The sequence below is a fragment of the Rhamphochromis sp. 'chilingali' genome (genome assembly GCF_963969265.1).
Source record: "Rhamphochromis sp. 'chilingali' genome assembly, chromosome: 12".
Classification (NCBI taxonomy): Eukaryota; Metazoa; Chordata; class Actinopteri; order Cichliformes; family Cichlidae; genus Rhamphochromis; species Rhamphochromis sp. 'chilingali'.
Genome location: NC_137939.1, coordinates 33,545,010 through 33,570,148, shown reverse-complemented (window position 1 = coordinate 33,570,148; position 25,139 = coordinate 33,545,010). Strand labels below are relative to the sequence as shown.

The following is a 25,139-nucleotide window of genomic DNA, read 5'->3' as shown; positions in this document are numbered from 1 at the left end:
GATCCACACCGTGTGAACTAAAAACGGACACTACTACATGTGGAGGAAGTGATGCAAATGAGACTGTTAACTCAAGAGAGTACAGAGAAATAGTGGGCAGTTTGATATATGCCATGACGTGTACGAGACCAGATATAAGCTGGGTTGTTAGCAGACTATCTCAAACACTAGCTCAACCCACGAGAGAGAACTTAGTAATGGCAAAACAAGTCCTCAGATACCTAAAAGGCACAAATGACTTTGAACTGATCTTTAAGAAAAGCAGTGAGAATCTAGATTTAATTGCTTACAGTGACTCTGACTGGGCATCCTCTGTAAAAGACAGACGCAGTACAACAGGCTACTGTTTTGCACTTACTAAAGAGGGACCAGTAATATCTTGGAAAACAAAGAAACAGCCTACAGTGGCACTCTCAACATGTGAAGCTGAATACATTGGTCTTGCAACCACTACTCAGGAAAGCATGTACTTAACCCAACTGTTAAACGGCATGGACAGAAAAAGGTACACATGTACTAAACTGTTTGGGGACAACCAAGGGGCCATTGCGTTGAGTAAAAACCCAGTGAACAGACAGAGGTCAAAGCATATTGATGTGAAATATCACTTCATTCGTGAAGCGGTAAATGAAAGGAAAATCTGCATTGAACACTGTCCATCAGAAGAAATGGCTGCAGACATACTAACAAAACCAGTTACAAGAGTGAGACTCAGAAAGTTTCAAAAATGGTTCTTTGGAAATGCATAAGATGCTATGGGCTAGCAGCATGAGAACAAGGGGGGGTGTTAGATTTGTGTTCTCATGAGTAAATATATTAATTTATTTTATGTTGTGAAAGAAGTTTTCTGATTGTCATTTTATTTTGAAAAGGATTTTATTTTGGTGATTATAGATTACTTCACTTCCTGTTCCTATTGTTCCGAAGCGCGAACTGCTGAAGTAATGTATGGTTTTCCCCTCCTGTGTTGTTGACAATAAAAGAAACGGGAAAAGTAATCAACCACCAAGTGTGTGCATTATTAAGAGAACATGGCCGAAGAAGAAGAAAACTCTTCGAGCTCAACACCAGCTGTTTATGGTGGTTGTACTTCTTCTCCTGTTAGCTTTTGAAGGTAAATATTTGTGGAGTGAATGCATTAATATGAGTAGCACAAGGAGAAACTTCACTTTAAGTTTGCTGTAAACACACCACATGACGTCTGTATAACCAAATGTCTTTTTTCATCCAGAACAGTCTCCCCCTGCTGGCCGTTAGGGACAATGTAGCTTTAAAGCAAACTGCTGTTGCTTTGCATTTCCGAACCGAAGCTTCATCTACTTTTAAAAATATTACAGTTTTTAGCCATGACACAGCACTAGTTTTTTTTAAAGTTTGCAGGAATACCTTTTTCCCCTCACAAAAAAGGTATTTACCAAATTTGACTTCTATGATTTTAATACATTTTCTATTTTTCTAGAAAACAATATCTTTTGCATTGGAAGATTTTATTTTAAGGTACTAAAAAGATAGACTTTATGTTATTGTTGAGTAAAATCATAGAGTATTAAAAAGTAGGCAACAATAATTGCAATAATAACATAATTTCCTTAGGGATTAATAAAGTATTATTAGACTGGTGAGCAGGCCACCAGTCTATGGCAGGAATAACAGGGACACAGACCAGTACATGCTAACATTTAGCAAAAAGGCTCTGGGTTTGAATCTGTTGGCATGTTCTCCCTGTGTCTGCATGGGTTCTCTGGTAACAACACTGTTGCAGATTTCCAGAGCCATGTCACTGTCCGTTTACTCCGCTGATGGTTTCTTTCACTTCCTGTATCTTGCACAGAAGAAATGTCCAGATAATCATGCAGATAACTGGTGGATGGAGCTGAGCAGGCAGAGAAACACGAGTATTGTTTGCAAATTAAGGAAACCCGAGAAAGACTTTTTAATGAAAATGTTGGAAAATAAAGAATGTTTATGAAAAAAGAAAAAGACTTTGCATCGTGTTGATGTTCTAAAATGTTCGTGTGAAATGTGCCTCACTAAACTACAGAAATACAAACAGCGAGAAGTAGCTGGAGCTGCCAGATTCATCTTTAAAAAACGCCGATTATCACAGAAAGAACTGAACGACTGAATAAAAGCAGAGATGCTTGCAGCAGTGCTGGAATTACACATGCTGTGAAGCACAAGTTTAAGGTACAAGAAAGCTTTATCCCATGTGGGGATAATAGATAAGCCATATGGTAAATGCTTTGCATGACTCATAAGCACTAAGTGAATATTATTTTGCATGAGACAAATCTGACAGGTTACCTTAAAATATTAAATAATTTTGTATATAGGAAGGATGTTTGGTTAATGCCTCCTGTCCTCTGTCTGTAAATGGTCTATGCTGGGGGTGAATGGTAAATGCATGCATTTGTATCCAAAGCATGCTTTGCTGTTTCACTCTCACTCACCATTTCACGGGCAGCTAAGTGACACCTGCCATGCAAGATGCAATCCATCAATCCGTCAATTTGGAGGTCCTGCCCATGGACACTTTGTCATGCGTGCAGGAGAAGCTGAGGATCAAACCACCTGTGACTAATAGACCATCTGCTTTGCCTCCTCAGCCATGTATGCACTGGTAATTGTTTATGATAATTTGTTTGTTTTATTTCAATTCATTCTGCATAGTTTGCTGCTGGTTTGGAGACGCAGCTCACACTTTATTAATGGTGAAGCACTTTAACGATTTTTATTTTTTATCCTCATGTTGGAAACATCCGTATCAGTGAGTTTGACGGTAGCATGACTGTTGGTGCCAGACCAGCTGGTTTCCCGAGCTTTTCACCACGACAGTCTGTCCAGCTTACACACACTGGTGCATTAAAAATAAATATCAAGCGAGAGGGAGTTCTCAAGATGGAAATGCCAAATTGAAGAGACTACAGAGGTTAGAGCTGACAGAAGGGCTGTGGGACTCAGAGAACCACTCTTTAAAAGTGATCAGAAAGGCTTCTCGGGATTCACAACATGTCCAACCTTGAGGGAGAGCACCTATAAGACCACCTTTGGTTCCACTCCTGACAGCCAGGAGCAGAAATCTGCAGCTGCAGTAGGCACAGAAACTAAATATTGTATCCTGGTCTGATTATTTCCACTTTGTGCCGAGGCTGCAGACGGTAGCCTCAGAATTTGGTGACTGAAGCACAAATTAATGGTTTCAAACTGTCTTGTGTCAACAGTCTGGGCTGCAGCTGATAATGTATGATGTGGAAATATTTTCTTGGCAAACTCTGATCCTCTAATAACAATGAATCACGGTTGGATGGCTGCACAGTATCTATTATTGACCATGTCCGTCAAAGCTGGATTTTAATCAGGATAAAAAGGGTCCGGGGGGCCTTCAAACCCAAAAGATCAGAGAAGATTTACTGTGTTGTTTGGTTTTTCACGATTTATTATTGTACATTTTTTAAGAAATTTGACCAGGTCCTACTTGCAAATTCATTTCCCCCCTCAAACAGGTCTATCCCATAGGAGGTGTGTTACAACTGCTCACCTTTTGGCCTCTAGTTAAAAGAACATGATCTCAGTTTCCTGATCAGTTTGTTGGGCTGTTCAACACAACATGATATTTAGTAAGTTTGATAAAAGTCATGTTAAACTTTTATGCTTTTCTGTATAGTTTCTGGGATGCTTAGAACTCAAATTGCACTGCTGGAAATAGTTTATTTTGATGCACATGCTGTTGTTTTTTTGTTTTGTTTTGTTTTGTTTTGCAAATTTGCATTATAATATTTCTTTTCATCTTTCCTGCAGTACATAAAAATTGGCGTATCTCAAAAATAAAACTATGAAGACACTCAAAATAAATTTCTTGTGGTTGGAAACTATTTTGTGCAACTTCTTTGTATTTAAAGTTTTGAGGGATAAACCCGTTAAATTTCTCTAACTAGAAATATATGTAAAAAACAAAACAAAAACGACTTTCAATTTTTTTTGTAGTTTATTGCACTTTTTTTTTGCAATTTATGTCGTTACTATGGAGTTGATGCATACATATTATTAGAATTTGGGCTATATAAGTATAAATGGTCCCAAAAATGGGACTATAGCAGGTAAAAATATAAAGATAAGCTCTGGTGGACTTGGTTCTATGGTAGGTCTTAAAGGCTTAAACAGGCGACAGTGAAAATGCTCATCTTGAGGCTTCACAGTGGGGCTTCACTCCAACCAACCAACCAATGGGTGAAGTCGCTGACCACACCCATTTTTTATACACAGTCTATCTAAATTGGAAAAAAGTAAAGCAGGCTTTGTTTTTTCACTCCGGTTACTTCTCAGTCAGACCTACGAGACATCACATCTGAAAATCTGACCTTTCATTAAACTGCTATAATTACACTACTAAAGGTCAAAAAGGAAAGCGGGTGTCCACCTTCTTTTTATTCACTCTTAAAGTCAGACCAGACTAAAATACTCAATGTCTCTGTGTTTTACATTTTATGGAAAACTTTGCAAAAAACTTTTATTTATGTAAATTGTGATAAGAAAGTATGATGAGAGTTTTGTCCTCACTGCAGAAACTCAGAAGCTGTATTTTTTTTTAAAGGCTGTCAGAGACGGAGCTGTGACGATCTGGGATCTCTAATTAGCTCCCCTTAGTCGCAAACTCATAATGGGCATCATTTATCAAAAAAAATATTCAGAGAAATCTGTGTATGTCTAATATGCTGTGAAACAAAAACCAGAACACTCCGAGCTTTGAATTATACAGCACTGAGCCATTAAAAACCATTTGGGATTGTGAAACTTCATTTAGGAAATCTTCTTTATTCTCTGTTGATCCGAGTATTTAAATGTGTGAAATATGTGGGCTTACAGAACATTTAAGGACGTTTTCTAATAAATTGAAGCTACCTAATCAGAAAATGTTTTAAATAGTTTGGATTCTGTGTATTATCTCTGCGCTACTGGCAACAGCTACAGCATCATCTTTAAACTTCTAGAAGTTGTTAAACACCAAATACCAGCTGTGTATGCCTTTGCCCACATAAAACAAAACTTTGACATTTACAAAGGAAGAATATGTGGCCGCATTCATATTTTCAACCATGAGTATGTTAAATAAGCAAGTTGATGATGATGATTTTTTCTGTGCTATAATAAAAAGTCTCGCCAAATCGTCTTGTGTGAACTTTTGTTCTGCCTTTCTCTGAAATTCCAAGCTGAGAGTTTGTTCCCCATCTTTTTTTTTCAGTGTTTTCTTCCATCAAAACTGAGATTGACAAATAAAACATCTTTCTTTTTCTCTACATCCTCAATGACTGTCTTAATTCGACAATTGTTGCACCTTCTTTGGATCTTTTCAATGGTGTGTAATAACTTGTGATGGAATTTATGAGTAAACCATGAAACAAGGGAACGTCTGCATCCATTTATTTCTTATGGCAGGGGTGTCAAACTCCAGGCCTCGAGGGCCGGTGTCCTGCAGGTTTTAGATGTGTCCTTGAGCCAACGCAGCTGATTTAAACGGCTAAATGACCTCCTCAACATGTCTTCTCCAGGGGCCTGGTAATGAACTAATCATTTGGTTCAGGTGTGTTGACCCAGGGTGAGATCTAAAGCCTGCAAGACACCGGCCCTCAAGACCTGGAGTTTGACACCCCTGTCTTAAGGTAAATGATGGCACAGTGGTGCAGTGGTCAGCTGGGGCCTTTCTGTGGCGAGGTTACATGTAGTCGTAGTGCCTGCGTGGGTGTCATCTAGGACTGAAAAGCCATGAGCGTTTATGTTACGTTAACTGGTGATTGTGTGGTCGTCTCACTCACGGTGTGATCCCTGCAGTGGACCGTTGACCTGTCCAGGGTCTACTTTGCCTCTCGCACTATGACAGCTGGGAAAAGCTTTTGCTGTTAGTTATGTTTTACCTATAGAAGATCGTAGAATCTAGGCTATGGTGCAGTCTTGAGATCCGTCTTGACTGAGTCAGTCAGTCCCTATCTGGACCACCTGCAAAGGGAATTCCTCTCCATGGATTAAGTAGCTGGGATACCTGCACTCTATATGGCACATGTGGAGTCACCAAAAGGTGGTAAACGGGTGTGCTTCAGCCTAAATTTGGACTTTTTCCAAAAAAAACAATCATGCCTGTCCAAGTAGTTTAGTTCCCTAAAACCAAGCAAAGAGTAACTGGAACTAAAATATTGACACAAAAAAATGTGAACAACTCAGCTACGTGAAAAAATGCTCCTCATAACTGAACCCCCAGGTGAAAGTAGGAGGTCCAGTGTGATCTGTCAGACGTTTTAGTTCCTCAGCCATCAACATACTGAATTATAGTGTGAACTGTGGGAATCTTCTGCAGTGTGGTTGTGACAGTCATCCTTATGAGCTGAGTTTGGAGTCTGAATGAATCTTAAAGAAAAAGAAAGAACAGAAAACCGAGGCAGTCAATTTGCAGAAAGGAAGCTTCAAATGAACTTAACTGGATCTGCAGATATTTTGGATTGAATTTGGCTCTTTAAGCCCTCCTCTGCCCTGATGTGGAAACATGGCAGCTGATTAGTTTATTGAGGGCAGTGAAGCACAGAGAAGTAATTCACCAAAGAATTTTATTGCCTATTCTGCTCAGAGTTTATGGGATCTTTTCAATTAGTATGGTCACTGCTGTAAACAGACCAGTTGCTCTGTGTCTTGTCAGCTCTATGCATCACTGCCTCATTACAATCAGACAAATGCACTTTAAAGACCCTGATGCTAAAACAGAGGCTGCCTGTGAGGTTGGAGAGTGGCTGCTCCGGGACCAGCTGAGGATATTAGGAAATGGATATGGCTGAATTGCTGCCAAATAAATACACCTCCTTCAACAACTGATGCTAATGAAATCTTCTGGGATGAGTCTCACATTTTTTTCCATTTCTTTTCTTGGTGCCAAAAAAATCCAATTAGAAAACCAAAAGTGAGTTAATCCCACCGACTCATACTGTCAGCATATCCAAATCCTGATATGTGTCATTGCACTGCGCCCTAGAGCTCCATTGTTGTCCAAAAACCCATCAACATCACACATCACGGAGACGTCGTTGCAGCAGGTGACACGTTCTTTCATTAGCCGTCAATATCTTGTATTTTCTTTTGATCACACGTCACACACAGCTTCTTTTTACTCTGATTCTTCACAAGCAGATAAAATCAGAAACAGTACTGAAACAGGCACTTTCTCCAATCTAACACATATTTCATATATATAAGAAACATTAAAAATTAGTGCACCCTTTCTGGCTGCTCATCAGTGTGCAGTTTAAAGCTGACATAGCTGGCGTAGCTAATACTCTGCTGCCCGAGTCTTCTTTTTAATTTCATAGTCTGCAAACAAAATCAAATAAGACTTTTTCGCCATTGCCATATCTGTGTTTCAAAGCTGGACATGCTGCGACCGATTGCACATCCACACAGCTGCAGTAAGGCCACCCTGCAGCACGCTAGGCTTATTCTCCCTTTTGACTTTAACTAGAACCATAACTTACAAAATAAGGAGCATATTGTATTCAGTAAGATTTGAAACATGAAAATAATCACAAACGTTAATCAGGACGAACACTCACATGATCTGTAGCAATAGATCAAAGCTTGCTAGTACCTGGTTGGACACGATTTTACCTGCAGACACTCTGATCATAAAGGGATGGACATGTTCAGCAACAGTACACGGGTAGGCTGTGGCACTTAAGTGATCTTCAAGAGATCCAAAGTGTGTCAGGAAGATATCCCACTCCACCACCAGCAGCCTGAACCATTGATACAAAGCAAGATAGACGAATGCTTTCATGTTTACACCAAATTCTGACCCTATCATCCAAATGCTGTAGTAGGAATTGAAACTCATCGGACCAGGCAACATTTTTTATCTTCTATTTTCCCGTTTTGTTGAGTGTGTGTGAACTGAAGGAGGAGACAGGAGGGGGACCCAGTGTGGTGCTCTGTTGCTGTAACCCATCTGCTTTAAGGTTCAACATGTTGTGTGTCCAGAGATGCTCTTCTGCATACGTTGGCTGTAATGAGTCACTGTTGCCTTTCTATCAGCTCGAAGCATTCTAGCCCTTCTCCTCTGATTTCTGGCATCAATAAGGCCTTTTCACCCAGAGAACTGCTGCTCACTGGATATTTTCTCTTCTTCTGGACCGTTCTCTGTAAACCTTAGAGATGCTTGTGTGAGAAAATCCCAGCAGATAAGCAGTTTCTGAAATACTCAGACCAGCCCGTCTGGCACCAACGACCACGTCACATTCAAAGTCACTGATGCTCAGTTTGAACATCAGCAGGTCGGCCGTGTCTGTGTATGCACTGAGTTGTTGCGAGCCAAACAGGTGCATCTTTTATATACAGTCTATGGTTCTTCTGTGTTGACAGCAACTAGTAATTACAGCCTAATTACCATATTACAGATTAGATGTAACACATGCAACGAAGGCATTGAAACCAACCTTGGCTATTTCCTTCAGTCCACCATGCTTCTGTGTTTTTATATATAATATCAACAACAATTGTACCAAAATCAAGTTTTCTGTTTTGCTTTTCTATTTATTCCAACAGCCAGCAAATGCACAATTAGTTACACTGTTACCTTATTTTAAAGCAATCAAAAACAGGTCTTGCTATTGTCTGTCATATTGTCATGACACGTGTGTCACTGTGTCCCTCATGCAAATAAAAATCATCATCCAGACTGTGGCTTGTTACTCTGAGAGGATAAAACGAGCCTGTGAAACTGCTGCTGAGTGTATGCAGAGAAGAACCCAGACAAAAATTATTTAAAAAACTGAGCGTAACCCTTTAACCTTTCCGCCCCAGACTGTGGCAAGACTGTAGTTTTACTTAAGAGCTCCTAAACATCTGTCTGAATGTGAAGCAGCTTCCTCTGCTCTGCTTTCTCTCGATGATAAACCCAAATGATGTCAGTCGAACTACTGCCGTAAAGACCGCTGAGTGCAAAGCCACCTAGTGTCTTAATGATCAAGGGGTCGTGGTTTTTGAGTGAAAGCACAGGACATTTAACATTTACTGCCTGAAGGCAGATTGAATGTGCATAAAAACGCTGAGTCCTTCACTGACAGTAGCCAGCTAAGTCGTTAACTCATATGGTGCATGCAAAATTACCTTAATGTGAGTGTAACATGTGCGCTGGTGGTGCGGAGGTAGGGCAGATTCGATAATAGGTTTAAAAGCACAACCCCGCAGGTCGTAATTATTTGCGGGACTGTCTGCCTGCACGCTGGATGTCCCGAAAACATCGCGCTGGGGTCACGGTGTTAAAAGCGCTCTTAGTAATGATGCCTCGCAATTAATTGGCTGATGATGAGGCTAGTTATGATGTAATCTCTCACACTCTCTCCTGCAAACAGCCAGCCCCCTCCCTTCTCCCTCGCTTTCTCTCACTCTCTCTCCCGTTTCCCCACCTCTTTCTCTGTCTTTCTCTCCTATCCTAACCAACATGGCCGCTAAGTCGGATGGAGCAGCGGTGTCTGTGGAAGATGACAACACGCCCAGGAGCCTCTCGGAGCCGGGGAACCCCGCCGCCCGGCCCCGCTGCACCGCCGCCGGCGGGAAGCCCTACACCCTGCTGGACTGCTGCTGGGTGCTCTGCGCCCTGCTCGTCTTTTTCTCCGACGGCGCGACCGACCTGTGGCTGGCTGCCGACTACTACCTGAGAGGCGAAAACTGGTGGTTCGGCTTGACGCTCGTCTTTGTCGTGGTGCCCTCGGCTGTCGTGCAGGTGCTGAGTTTCAGGTGGTTCGTGTACGACTACGCGGAGCTGAGCGGCGGGGAAGGAGGAGCAGCGAGCTGCAGCGGGAGCGGAACAGCGGCAGGCGGAGCAGCCGCGGCGGGAGACGGCACTCTAAGCACCAAGGACAGCGACCAGCGCGGCGGGAGCGCGGTGGCGGTGAACGCCGCGAATGTTACACCGGTGTACGCGTCCTCTGCCCCGCCAGCGACGGCGGGGAGAGTCGGGACCCCCTGGAGGTGCTGCACCGTCTGTATGTGGGTCTTTCAGACCGTGCTTCACGTCCTGCACCTGGGGCAAGTGTGGAGGTAGGACCGCTGGAGTGGCGTGGAGAGCGAGAGGGGCGTGCTTGCGTGCATGTGCGCGCGTGTGTGTGTGCAAAGCGCACTTCTGTGTGCGTAATATGTGCGCTGGCAATGCTTTCTCAACGCTATCCTGCACGGAGATCTCCATGTGTGTGCCAGAAAGTGTGTCTGTGTGTTTAGGCTCTCGATGTGTGTGTGCGCGCGCGTCATCGCATGTGCATGTGTCCGAAATGTTCCCTCTCTCTTCCATGTGCAGAAATAAACGAAGACAGCGCGACTCCTTCCTCCAAAGCTGCCGTGTAGTACCCACGTTCACGCACAACTTTAAACAGTCGTAAAAAATGCGATGAGCTCCCCTGAACTGAACCTTTTGGTCCACCTGCCACTCCAGTCCCGCCTGTGACAGCAGCTGCACGGCTGCATACAGCTCCAACATGTAGTTTCTGCCCCCCGATGCCTCCGACTGTCATGGTCCTGATATGTTGACAGGAACATTATCAAGGCGCTGTGGTTTAGACCTCGCTGCTGCTCTCCTCTGGCTGCTTGTCATGTCAGTGATTTCCACACTGGATCTTTTCCCCCTTCTTTTACAAGCAGAGTAGTTTGGGATGGTTAAAATGTATGGGCTGAATCTTTAAACGAGCATTCCCACAACACATTTCAAACTGATTTCCTTTCCTGTTACATTAACTCTGTTAGACTTTACCCATCATGCACCAAAAGTCCATTTATGTTGAAAAATCTGGTTAACCAGTCAAAAGAAGTTTGAAAGTAAAAGTGAAAGATGAAACATAGATATTATACCAGAAAGAACTCTAAACCTCACATCCAACCTTGTTGTAGAATTTATATATTTTAAACACAGCATTTGATTGACTGTGTAGCTTCTCAGTCATCCAGCCCATGGTAGTCTTAGGAGTTTGGAGCATTAATAGTGGGCACAGCATCCACCAGGGTTTAAATACCTGGGAGTCTGCACGTTATTAGTTTTAGAACTGAAGAAGCCTCTTGGATCAGAGGTTAAACACCTTCACCAAACCTAAAGAAGTCGAGTCGCCTTCTTTGTAAACTCCTTTTTTCGACCAATCAGACAGCTACAGTTTTTTTCACTGTGGCTACACAGACTAGTTTTACAAAACAGCATTTTTTAAACTATAAAAAAATTATTTATAAATGTTCATATATCTGTATGTAAATCAAGTTTGGGGTTGGGTCTCTTTGAGCGTTGGATGGTGAGCTTATTCGCACGTGCCTGGACAGTCAAAACCTGAAACATGGAGTCACACTGCCTCACAGGACGCTCCGGGTTACAGTCTGATGGTTGGCTGAGGAGTCTGCAGATGTGCTGAGAAAGAAGAGGTGTCTTTTCACTTTTAACTAAATTTAGAAGTGAAGGCGTGTCTTTTCACTGACCCGAAAAGACGTCTTTTCACCTCTCGCTCTTCAAATCTCGACGTACTCGAGACATCTGACAAAGTCGTCTTTTCAAGAAGTTTTTGCTGGGTGCAAAAGGGTTGACTCGAATATGAAAGTTTCACATAACCCAAATCTCTAGAAATGAAAGACTTTTTTTTTTGTTAGACAACGTGAAGCACTGTGTATATAATACATCAGACTCACACATGAAGTTGTGTGTTCATTTCAAATGTGAAAAAACATTATGAAACAAGTTTTTGTGAACGCTGCCAGAGTCAAAATGAAATATATTCTAATTACAACATAAGACATTTAGATGTTTACAAATTTATGTGTGGTGACAATTACAAAGTGCTGTAATCAAGTAACCCAGTTGTATTGCCACATATTTATCAAGTCAGGCAAAGTACAATAAATAAAAACAGTGACAAACAGATGAAAATACAAAAAACAATTACAAATAAATGTGTAGGGAAAAGTCTGAAAAAGACATAAAAGACATTTTCCTTCTTTAATGTTTTACAGATAATCATAAAACATCACAGATTAAACTCTGGACTCTTCAAACCTCTAAGCTGCTGATAACTGGACTAAAGCACCTTCCTGTAGCTCTGCCACAACCAGCTCAACCATTACCAGTTAGTAGAGTAGAAGGAACTTTTTTACTATAACATTTTAATTCAGTTCAGTTGAATTAAACTCGATTACACTCACGTAATTGCAGTCACCTCTAGGCACTGCATAATGTAAGGTTATATTATTATATTGTAAGGTCCCTGGGCAAGATACTGAACCCAGGTTCCTTTAGATGCGATCGCTGGAGTGTGGATGTGTGTGGCTGTTGTGAAAAAGCACTTGTGTGAATGAGACATGCTGCTAAAAGTACTCTGAGTGCTCGAGTAAAAAAGCAGTAGATAAGCTCCAGTCCATTTATCGTGCGTCTCATTTGAGGTGCATGTCTCTCAAGCAGCCTTTTAAATATAGCATAATCCTTTACTTAATGCAGCACACCATAAAACACAAAAGTATCTAAGTATAAAATACAGGAGCCAAAGAAAACCTGAAGTCAGTTCTTTTTTAGTGGTCAGACCACCAGGGCATCTGCTCCACCACCAAATCCATATGGCTCTGAAGCTCTATGGTGCCTCCTGCAGGTAGTGCGCCCACAGGAGGGAGAGCCCATGTTGCTTCTTTGGGCTGTGCCCGGCTGGACCCCACGTGCTAAGCCCCAGCTACCAGGCACTCTCCCTCAAACACCTCCCCCCAGGCGTGGCTACCTCGGTAACCCTCTCCTGGTACCTTGGTCCCTTTGTAATTTTACTCATCCTAGAGGTGTCTGAATGGCTCTCTTTCTGTTTTTTTTAAACATATGTTTCCACTGTCAGACCAACAGACCCAGAGCTATGTGAGCATGCAGCACAATTATTCTCAGTGCTTTGAGGGTCCGCCTGAGCATTAAGCCCACATCAGTGTACAACTCTCAGCTCGAGGTCAACACAAAAACACACCACCATTATCACAAGTTAATTGTTTACCATGTTGATTCTCAAGAAGGAAGTGCACTAAACTGTTAAAGTGAAACAAAAATCCTGCAGAAATTGCCTTGAAATACCAGCAGTCCTAACCCGCATGCTTCCCTCATAATTACTGCAGCCATTAGAGACGCCAGTCACACTAGGAAGTAATTATGGGTCATAATAACCCGCTTAACTGGTTACCAGTGGGATCTCTCTTTTTTTTAATAGTAGAACCTGTTTACCGACTCCAGAGCAACTCGTATCATCTGTTCCAAGAGCAGTAAGTAACACTGGCCAGATAAATCGAGGCGAATAAAAAGGAGAGACTGAAGGGAAAGCAAAGACCTGAGGGTGAAGCAAGTTACAGTCAAAACACCAGCTGGATCGAGACATGACTGAGATGATAGAAAAAATATCCTGAAGTCAGACCCAAGACTTGAATAGTGTAGTAAAAACCCAAAAAACATTTGTTTGCAACAAAGAAAGATTTAAAAGAAGCGCACAAACACTCGCTGCATTGTTCTACAGAAAAGCGTCTCAGTTGTGCAACAATGAAAAATGATATTTTCCAGCAACAATAAGGCTGACAATTCAACAGAGTAATTTTTTGCTTGTTCTTGTTGCATAATTTATTTCAGCTTTCAGGAAAACAAACTGAAATTTGTACACGACGAGCGGCCTGTGCCTTTGATTTACTCCCATATAACAAAAATCTGACACTTTGAAGAACCGGACCAGTGTCTTATTCAAAGACACATTTTATTGTGACTGCATAATTTCCAAAAAGATTGAAAATAGCTTCTTAGATTTTCACTGAGCAGAAAGGTCCGCTAACTCAGACGGGCCGACTGAATCATCCTTTAGGCGAGGGCGGTGGGCGGCAGCTCGCCTCCGAACCTCCGTAGACAAACACGGAAAAACACGAGATTAAATGGAGATTCACAGAACATCAACTATTTCAGGGGAAAAAAAGAGCATGCGGGAATTCATATGAGTATAATTACATGCAGACTCCGTAATGAAGCGCATTAATGAACAACAATAAGATGCTGAGAGCTGGAGAATGAGAATAAGTTGGTTTTAATGGGGTAGTTGCTGCCGGGAGAGTCGGGCTGGGCTCAGACTGTCGATGACTCGACTCTGACTGCAGGTTTACGTTTGAGAAGCTGAGATTTCTTCAAGGCGGAAGTGAATTCAAGATGTTTTCCCTCCAGTGTGATTATTAGGATTTGATTATTGCAGTATGAAACCTAACGTATGCCTGTGAAATGCATTTTGATAGAATGAAAGTCAACATCGCAGGCATTCTGGGGGAAAGCTGATGAAATTACACAGGCAGGCTGAAGTTTGGCTTTGGCAGCAGATAATAGGCCGCAAGTAACATTCATTGTCCAAATAACACACAGGAGCTCGCAGGTATTTGGGACATTTACACCAGTTTGCCTTTTCACTGCTCATTATGATTTCCTTCACTACACAAATGCAACTTTTATCTCTTTCTGTGAAAATGAAAGATTAAAAAACAGTCAGGTGAAAAATATTTGTTTATTGTCTTCATAGCCAGTGGTCAGATTTGAATGGATCGTGATATTGTTGTGATATTATTGTAGCGGTCTCAGAAAAAAAGATGTTAGAGTTTGTTTGGATGGTTGAATGTGCAAAGTGTCTGACAACCTGTTAGCTACACTCATAACCTCGATGACAGTCTGTACATTTGCCCGTTTTAGACCACTTATATAAATATGTGGAAAGGCAAGTTAGTGAGTTTGCAGCACACTGGAACACAGCATTAGCAGTTTAAGGGGGGAATCAGTAGGTACCTGCAGGATCATGTGGCACATATATGATTGATGACACCAAAGGGTGTGTCCACATGCATCTACAGTGGGGCAAAAAAGTATTTAGTCAGCCGCCGATTGTGCAAGTTCCCCCACTTAAAATGATGACAGAGGTCAGTAATTTGCACCAGAGGTACACTTCAACTGTGAGAGACAGAATGTGAAAAAAAAATCCATGAATTCACATGGTAGGATTTGTAAAGAATTTATTTGTAAATCAGGGTGGAAAATAAGTATTTGGTCACCTCAAACAAGGAAAATCTCTGGCTCTCACAGACCTGTAACGTCTTCTGTAAGAAGCTTTTCTGTCCCCCACTCGTTACCTGTATGAATGGCACCTGTTTGAACTCATCATCTGTATAAAAGACACCTGTCCACAGCCTCAAACAGTCAGACTCCAAACTCCGCCATGGCCAAGACCAAAGAGCTTTCGAAGGACACCAGGAAAAGTATTGTAGACCTGCACCAGACTGGGAAGAGTGAATCTACAATAGGCAAGCAGCTTGGTGTGAAAAAATCAACTGTGGGAGCAATCATCAGAAAATGGAAGACATACAAGACCACTGATAATCTCCCACGATCTGGGGCTCCACGCAAGATCTCATCCCGTGGGGTCAAAATGATCATGAGAACGGTGAGCAAAGATCCCAGAACCACACGGGGGGACCTGGTGAATGACCTGCAGAGAGCTGGGACCAAAGTAACAAAGGTCACCATCAGTAACACACTACAACGGCAGGGAATCAAATCCCGCAGTGCCAGACGTGTTCCGCTGCTGAAGCCAGTGCATGTCCAGGCCCGTCTGAAGTTTGCCAGAGAGCACATGGATGATACAGCAGAGGATTGGGAGAATGTCATGTGGTCAGATGAAACCAAAGTAGAACTTTTTGCTATAAACTCAACTCGTCGTGTTTGGAGGACGAAGAATACTGAGTTGCATCCCAAGAACACCATACCTACTGTGAAGCATGGGGGTGGAAACATCATGCTATGGGGCTGTTTTTCTGCCAAGGGGACAGGACGACTGATCCGTGTTAAGGACAGAATGAATGGGGCCATGTATCGTGAGATTTCGAGCCAAAACCTCCTTCCATCAGTGAGAACTTTGAAGATGAAACGAGGCTGGGTCTTCCAACATGACAATGATCCAAAACACACCGCCCGGGCAACAAAGGAGTGGCTCCGTAAGAAGCATTTGAAAGTCCTGGAGTGGCCTAGCCAGTCTCCAGACCTCAACCCCATAGAAAATCTGTGGCGGGAGTTGAAAGTCCGTGTTGCTCGGCGACAGCCCCAAAACATCACTGCTCTCGAGAAGATCTGCATGGAGGAATGGGCCAAAATACCAGCTACTGTGTGTGCAAACCTGGTAAAGACCTATAGTAAACGTTTGACCTCTGTTATTGCCAACAAAGGTTATGTTACAAAGTATTGAGTTGTATTTTTGTTATTGACCAAATACTTATTTTCCACCCTGATTTACAAATAAATTCTTTACAAATCCTACCATGTGGATTCATGGATTTTTTTTTCACATTCTGTCTCTCACAGTTGAAGTGTACCTCTGGTGCAAATTACTGACCTCTGTCATCATTTTAGGTGGGGGAACTTGCACAATCGGTGGCTGACTAAATACTTTTTTGCCCCACTGTATATATTTTCTGGCTGCTCTCTCTGGGCTTGCCACAGTGGACCATCTCATGAAATCCAAGCATCCTCTTCCCTGTGATCTTCCTCTTTTCCTCCTGCCAGGGAGCTCCATATTCAGCATCCTTTTCCCAATATATCATCCATCTCTCCTCTGCATGTGTCCAAACCATCTCAGTTTGATCATTGGTTTTCTAACTCTGTCTCCATATATATATAATCAGCTGTAATCTTCTCTATCTTCATCACTCTGAATGAAAATCTTAACACTGTCAGTCCTGAATCTTTTTTTAAGCACCACCTTCTCTGAACCGTACATCACAGCGGGCCTTGTTACCACCCTTCCTCTTTTTTCCAGTCCACACCTCCACCTCTCCAGGTTCTCTTGCTCCTGGTCCCTACTCTCACTACACATCACAATGACAGCATATAAGGATAAAGATAACTGTCCTGTTAAAGGCTAAACAAACTAGTGGTTGAGAAACTGTCAGATAGAAATGGTGTGTTTATATATTATTACACGACTACTACGAGCACTTTTTTTGGGGGGGATGTTCAGTATCTTCCCCAAAGTCACTTTGCCTGCAGGAGCTGCAAATCGAACATCCGACATCCCAATTAGTGGAAAACCTGCTCCATGTCTCGAGGAAAAGCTGCCCTAACAATCACAGCCATCCAACAGTTCATCATTATCTTGGTACCGAAGCTTTTCTCAGTCCCTGCTGCGTAAATTAGATTTAGTAAAGTTGACAGACGGTCAGAAGTATCAAATGCATCACTAATCTCTATTTAACCCTCAACACTTTGAGGTGTTCTACTGTGTATAGTTTTAAATTCTGCCTGTTGATAGCGAGCACCATATGAACTCTTTGTACAAGTCGGTTTAATTTCCTCAAACTGCCCTTTATTGAAATTTCTGTGAGAAGTTATGAGCAAACATCTACCTGGTTCTTAGGATTTTATTTTATGAAGCCCAATCAAAGAACAATCCCCAGCTTTGCTGACCTTTATCTTTACTGGTATCGTTTTGTGTTTAACTGTCAGTCGTTAGAGGATGAATCTGTCTAAATGTGTGTAAACACTGATAGAAAGACCGAAGCCAGTTTTAGACATCTTCCTGAATGTCCCTGATCTCACTGTGCAGATGTTTGCAGCAGCACAGTGAAAGCAGAGGCTTTTATTGACCTGAAACATGAGGTGTAGGTCAGGCTGTCATTTACCCGTGGTGTTCAACAACTGTGTGGGGGAAAATCCTTCTTAAGAGATACAGACCGCTATTGACAGCTGCAAGTGCCGGACCAGAACCCACAATGCCTTTCAGTAGAAAGACACGTCAGGTTTGGAATCAAGGTCGACTCACCTTTTCTAAAGTGGAGACTCGGCTGTTTATCTTTTTTCCCTCATCTACATTTAAAATCCAGATGAAAGCAGCAAGGTCACATTTCTTTATCTGGGGGTTTGTTAAAAAGGTTTTCTGAGAACTCCAGGGGATTTCCTACTGAAGCTGGAAAGACGTGAAACACTTTTGCAACAATTTACTCGGATTTTGTATGTTTATGTTTGGAGTTGATCACGAACACTACGAGAGGACTGAAACAGTCATCTTCCTGATAACTGCAGTCAGTGGTACTTACTGCTAAAACCTAACATTGGACTCCCTTTGGTATATTTCACAATGCCTGAAGACTGCCTGTCCCTCAGAGGGCTGTGTGGCAGGCAGACGGCATAAACTCAAAATGCAGCTTCATTGCCGTCCAAAAACCCCACACACGGGAATGAGACCAGGAAAACTAAATACTAGGAATCATGGAGTCAAGGAACACAGAGCAGGGGAGCACACAGCAAAGTGGGATCACATGGCAAAGAGAGACACTGACAATAAATACACAAGGCAGTGAGGCCAGGAAAACAGGTGGGAAACACACAGAGTACAAATCAGGGATAATGAGACAAGTCAAGTTAAACTCAATACAGGAAACAGGCGACCAGAATTGTTTTTAAACAAGTTAAACAGATCGACTCACTCGTGGAGCCTGCCCCAAGTGGCCATTCAAGAAATTGCAGTTATTGACACTTTCAGCCCCAGAGGGTGCTCGTTTATATTCAGTTATGGGCTATATTGTGTCAGTTTTTATGCATATTAGGAGATGTTTCTAAAGTCTCCTGATCGAATTTAGCTGAACAGCTGCAGATGACAGATATATGAATATGTGATGAGTGTTATTTGCTGTTTGTTCATATGCAGTTTGCTCGTTGAATGTCTGAGGTCCTAAATGTTTTGTCCTCAAAGGGAATTTGTGATTTTCTTTCTGATCTTATGCACCTGTCATCAAGAAAAGTGCAGGATATATTTTAAGTGTTGACGGTTTCAAAAGGTACCATCAGACATGAAAAGCCTTGACATTTGTGGACGGACTGACGAAGCATCAGCTCCGGTCCAGCTTTGATTTCAGTGGTCAGCAAGCATTGCAGTTTTTTAGGACGATCCAATCGGTTCCTGTCTGTGCCAGACCGGATCAATCAATCCTAGAGAGAAGTGACTGAATCATTTCCAAATGGACACTCAGCTCAGGTGACTGCTGGCCACGGCTGGACGAACACGGCTGATAATCAGCCCGAGTGACTAACTGGCAGCCGCAGTGTAGCTCAATACGCTGAATCATTCAAATCTGTGTGTGTGAGCGTTCGAGGAGGGGCTGCCTCACTGTTCATTCACAAATGAAGTGACTCACAGTGATTATTGCTCTTACTTTTCATTTTAATTTCAGGGTCTGTCACTCAGAGACTCCCCATTGGTTGGAGAGGGTAACAAGAGAAGAAGAGTGTCAATAAAAGATGTTAGCAGGGCCAGCTGTCGGGTCTTTTGCTTTGTAATCTGTGGCCTTCTGTGTACTTGTGAAAAAATGAGTTGGCATTTTTCAGACCCCAAAGCTATTTGCCAACCTTTCATTCACGCAAGTGGAAGCAGATAAAGTGTTTCAGGCTTCGTGTCCTCCTGTTCTTTTAGTGTTTATCTTAACATCGCCTTATTTAACGAAGCCCTTCAACGCCGATCAGCGATCTTCCCCAAACCTGAGCTGTTGCTGAGCCGAACGTGGCGACCCTCTTAAAGAAGCGTGCGTTGGTGCGGCACTTTCTCTTCCAATCTTTGCTTTCACAGTTGTGAGTTTTGATTCGCAGCTGAGGCCCAGTGTTGTAATAATTCCTCCTACAAACTCAAATTCTAAGCAGGTTTTGATTTTGCTCTGTGTGCTGAGTACCGCAGTTCTTGGACAAAGCATCATAACGAGAGTCAGCATGTATAGAAAATCAGCCTGATTTTTAAATTGGCTTTAAATGGTCGTAGTCGTGCCACAGAAGAAAAACCTCATTTCTTTTATAGCTCACAGCTAGAAATATTTAAATATTGCTGTGGGTGGTGGTGAGATCTCAGAAAAAGTTTAATCTTTAAAAACGTTTAAGTTCTTCAAAACACAGGGCTGATTTTCAGCTTTTAAGAAAGGGTCAGTGAGAGGCATGTGTTTGCTATGTATATATAGCTGTGTTATGAAATGAAATTTAAAATATTAGAGGTATAATCAGCTCTCTCTTGGACAGAAGTTTACTTCAGGAGCAAATCAAAGAGAGCAGAGTGACCCGGTCATCTGGTTGGTAGGAAACTAAGGATGGGAAGTGCTGGTGCTCGCCAGCCAGCAACAAATGAATGATAAAAACAACCAGTATATCAATTGCAGATGGTGTTTTCTTTGAAAAAGGATAATAAAAATAAAAGAAATGCTACAATGAATCACCATTAATAATTAGGAGGGCTGCCTTAATAAACTCTATGAGGAAAAAATAAAAATAATATACGACGTAAAAGATTTCATCTGAGTCCTTTCTGGTCTGTGTTCTTCCTCCACACGCAATCTGTCTTGGCATAAATGCGTGGGAACCTACACTACTCATCTTTCCAAAAATGGGAGCTTTTGAGCTAAAACTGGTCCACTGTGGAGAATTTGTTTTTAACGTAAACCCCTAAGGAATTAAGAGGAGCACAAACTGGGGCTGAAAGATGAGAGATGTTCATGGAGCTGATTGAACATATGTTTTTTGTTCCAAATAAATAATATGATATAATGATTTAATTTAATATAATTTAATAACATTTCACTGCAGACAATGACGGCATTTCTGACATGTCATGAACAGGAGTTATTATGTAGGCGGGTTGCAAAGCAGCTTACAGCCTACAGGCATGGGCAGGACAGCTGAATGTTTAGGAGATGACCTAAGTGGAGCTATCAGCTGATGTGAGCTGGTATTAAAATAAGCTGCTGTCAGATCTTGCAGTGGGATTGCGGTTGAGCTCGACTGCATGAAGTAATATTACACACAAACAGAAATGAATGAATAAAAATAATAATTTGTAGAAACACGCATTTGCATGTTGTCCTCCTACTTCAGTGTTTAATCACAGCCGAGAAGAACTTCATTTAACCTGTGATAAGAAGAATTTTTCTGACTTACTACTGTATGTTTTGACAGCATGTTCACACCAGTTTCGACTATAAAGAAAATATCCTTTATTTAACTTCAAGAAAACCTGAAGGTTCTCAGGATTCTCCGCATCTGCAAGTCTTTCAGGTTCAGTCTCAGTTTCTTTGTCTGATCTGTGATTTAAAGGAAGTTTTGAGGTCTCTTGCTATTCCTTGACCCACTAAAAGAACATGACTTGAAGTGATAGCTCTTCTGTTGTTTGAAGCTTCTGATATGCTGATTGGATGGTAAACAAGAAATAGCAGCTGTTTCTTTCATTTCTGCTGAGACAGAGAGAGACGGGGCAATTTAAGACAATGTGCTGTCATGTAAATTTAAGCCTGTGTCGCCATAAATATCATATGGATTAGACAGCTGGAGCTCTGTTTTACTCTTTTAGCCTTCTCTGGGGGTTTCCTCTGTAAAGTCATTTCCTCTGACAGCGCTGGAATTATTTCTATTTTTTCACAGCTTTTCTGCATTTTCTTTTGCCCTTAGGGCGTGATCCTGCAGCATCCAGCGGCCTGTAGGGAAAAGAACTAGAGAACCATGAAAGTCAGGCTGAAATGCAGCCCAACAGATGGACGTAATGATAGAATTAGAAAAAGTCAAATGGCTCCTTTTAAGCAGCTGTTTTGTCTCTGGCATCAGAACCTGCACAGGAGTGTTTTAAGAAGTACAAACCACACATTTGGAAACACGATCTCGATCTCAGATCTGTGGCTCAACTCAAGTGAACATTTCTCTACTGAAAATACGATTGAAACCCTCGAGTAAAAGATTTTCCTGATTTTGCCAGTTTGTTTCTATGAAATTCACAGGCACTGTTTCTATGGGAAAATATCTGCATAAAATATGGTTTAGGTTAGCCAGTGAACCTTACTAAGCTTAATCCTCCAGTGTCAGCTGCTGATTTCAGGACATCATTTAAATATGGGCTCCACTAAAAATCACGTCCTAAACAGTGTCAACACAAAACACCTTAAGCCTCTAACACCAAGTGTATCATGTTAGACGAGTAGGGCTGTTCGATATAACGATATAAAACGTCTATCGTTTGTTTTGTGGTGTCACAAAATAAACTGTTTACAGCAATGTTTTTGATCGTTTTGATGGTCACTGTCACTTTCTCTTATAATTAAAAATAACCACACTACAGACAGACAAGCGACTGCTTTTATGCGTTGTCGTTAGCAACGTGGCTCCGCCATCCACTTGTTTTCCACATAAACCTTTCACAATAAAGCTGAAGAGCCTGTTGAGATTTTTCAAAATAAAATAAATCACGTTAAATAGTATGCAGAGTGTTCACCGATGAGAAGAGAAAAAGAGCCGTCAGGTGCTTAAAAATAAACCTTAGAAAACGCTTTTCCCTGCAGCACGCCGTGTAATAAATGCTGACTAAGAAAATGGCGTCGCTACATGCATCAGTCAAAACTCTCGACTCCAGGCGCGCGACGCCCAGCTGCAAACGCTTCACGCAAGTCGAGCTGGCCGAGATTCACAGAATCTACAGAAAATGTAACATTTTTGTGATTTATATTGTTGTCGGGACGATAAATGTCTTATATCGGGATATGGGATTTTGGTCATATCGCACAGCCCTATGCATGAGTTTTTCAGACCTCGACATCATCAGTGTGGCTTTTCAATGCTAACCCGCTTATATGTTTTTATTTGTTTAAGATAAACTGTGAGGAAATAAACTCAAGAAAATACTGGATACAGCAAAAACTGATACAAATTAAATTTTTAATTATTAGTTTTCCTGTTTATATCATGTAAAAACACAGATATCATAATCTGTTTTTCCCGTTTCTGCACAAACTTCCATACGAGGTATATGTCATTCGGCTGTAGCAGTCTAGCCAGAAGCCTTTATTGAAGTGAGACACATCGTCCTGGGCTAACATGCACGGCAAACTGTGAGCTGATTGGCCAGGCTTTGCTGTTGATTGTGATGTGATAACTGCAGGCTGGTTTTTAAATGTTTGCATGCACAAACTGGTTTCCTTCACGGTGGTCAGCAGCAGCTGAAGGAAGGCACCGAATTTCAAAACATGTTTCTTTAAGAATTTAGAGTCCCAGGACTATGAATGCGCGTAGGTTGATGTAAAATTTAATAGAGTTATTGATTATGAATAAAAATGTGCCTGGAGGGAAGTTTTGATGATCCACAGCCTTCTGCGTGCCTGTCTGTCCGTCTCCCTCTCAGTCCGTGTCTCTGACGGATGCTCTGTCTCTCTGTATGCTTTCCTGTCTGTCGGTCCGTCACACTGTGCTGAATAATTCACTACAGCCCTTGAGGGAGCTGCCAATCACATTTCCAGTGTCTGTGTATGTATGTGTCAAGAGATCTTGCATTTCCTGATAGGTGCCCCTGTCACCCAATCCCCCTCTGTCACTTGCAGGCCTCCCTTTCTCTCTTCACGCTGTTTCTGCTTTAACTTTTAATTGTTCCCCTAAAATCCACACAGATGGGGGAAGAAGCTGGGCGAGGGGTTGCATTTAAAGTTCACAAGATCTTACACATGTTTCTCACCCCTCCCTAATCGTCCTCCGAGTGTGTTTGCATATCTGGGACAGCGCATGTAGTCAGCGCATGTTCTGTGAGCGCGCGCTGCAGCGATGCATGCCGTTACCGTGTGCTCTGCAGGTATGGATGCATGAAGAATATGTATGTATGATGAATTCTGATGTTAAATGAAAGCATGCTCACAAACACACTGTATACCATCTCTCATATAAATATATTTACATCACTAATTCTGCAACCAGCTAACGTCTCCTCACTTTCAAACCAAACCTGCACGCTCTTATTGACGGATTCTGACATCCCAGCAGCGGCGAGGAAATATCAAAGGAATTACAAATAGCAGCTTACATGCTGCACTTAATTTATTTGTTGTTTGGGCTTTTTTTGATGAACATTTGTGACATGCAACATGTTCATCTGTAACCCTGCAAAGCCACAAGAAGCACTGAGCAGATGAAGGGAGATGCCACGTTAGGGTTGCAGAAGAAGCAGATGATGGATTTATAGCTGAGGGAAATGATCAGTGAAAACAGCCAAAATGTTGAAAAACAATTTTAAACCAAGCAAACCCAGACTTGTGTCCAAAACACACTGAAAATTCAGGCTGGTTGTGTACCTTCTTCAGTGAATAAAACCTCTGTTTTTGTCTGTAATCTCAAGTTTAAAACATTGATGGAAACATTTAATTTGCAAGAATCAGACTGCACAGAAGTGCATGGATATACTGTGGATTTTTATTTCTTAGATGCTGAAAAATAACCGATTTTTAAAAAAAACAAACAAAAAAAAACCCCCTTTTTAAATCTTAACTTTGTGTAGTCGTTAGTGTTGAAACATGCATAGTCGAGCTTGGTCTCTCCTAAAAACCTAGTATTTCAGTTTTAAACCAACCACTTGCTTTAAAACTGAAACAGCTGCATGTAAAATGTGCACCAGTGTCTCTACTAGTCGGAACCCTGGAGAAGGAAATGTTCAAACATGTATGAAATATTCTAAAGCGGTGTTTTTCATGACCTTTAATAACCCCAACAAATGATTTCTATCCCTTAATCAAACCAGAGATTTCTCCCAAAATTCAGCCCAAGCTTTCAGCCAACAGCATGTTCATATCACCACAACGGGCCTGCTTCCTACTATACAAGTTGTTGGTCCTTTAGCCGAACAGCACAAATTGAAGCCTCTATTTTCAGATTTTTGGTGATTATTCTCAAACCCAGAAGTGACAACATTTGGACAAAAGTGTGGAATGCTAAATTAGCGGCTAATGGGAGGCAGCTTATTTAGCACACTGCATCCATAAACTCTACGAGTGCATCACACAGACACGGAGAGTTGCTAATTAGTGCTAAGTGAAATACAAATAAAATTGAACTCAGCAAAACTGGATCACATATTTCTTGGACAGGCTGTTAATTAACCACACAGCAAGCCATGTTTTGTCAGATAATTGCATATTATTGACCATAAGCACAATTAAGCGCTCCGGCTCAGTGACTGGAACTGGCTGAGGTGATGCCTGTGAGACAGATACCAGCTACAGAGCCTGTTTCAGCATTCCCCTGTCATTCAGAGCGGTCACGCCTTTAGCTTTAATAACTTTAA

The 25,139-nt window shown here is 41.8% G+C and overlaps 1 protein-coding gene across 1 annotated transcript in view; it reads left to right on the top strand.

Annotated features, from left to right (window-relative positions):
• Positions 1-9,472: 9,472 nt before the first annotated feature.
• Positions 9,473-25,139, top strand: part of xkr7b (XK, Kell blood group complex subunit-related family, member 7b) — a gene marked incomplete at its 5' end in the record, with an annotated part of 123,940 nt that continues 108,273 nt past the window's right edge. The window contains one exon of the mRNA XM_080897819.1: positions 9,473-10,071. Coding sequence (XP_080753945.1) covers positions 9,473-10,071 — 599 coding nt within the window. The remainder of the gene's footprint in view (positions 10,072-25,139) is intronic.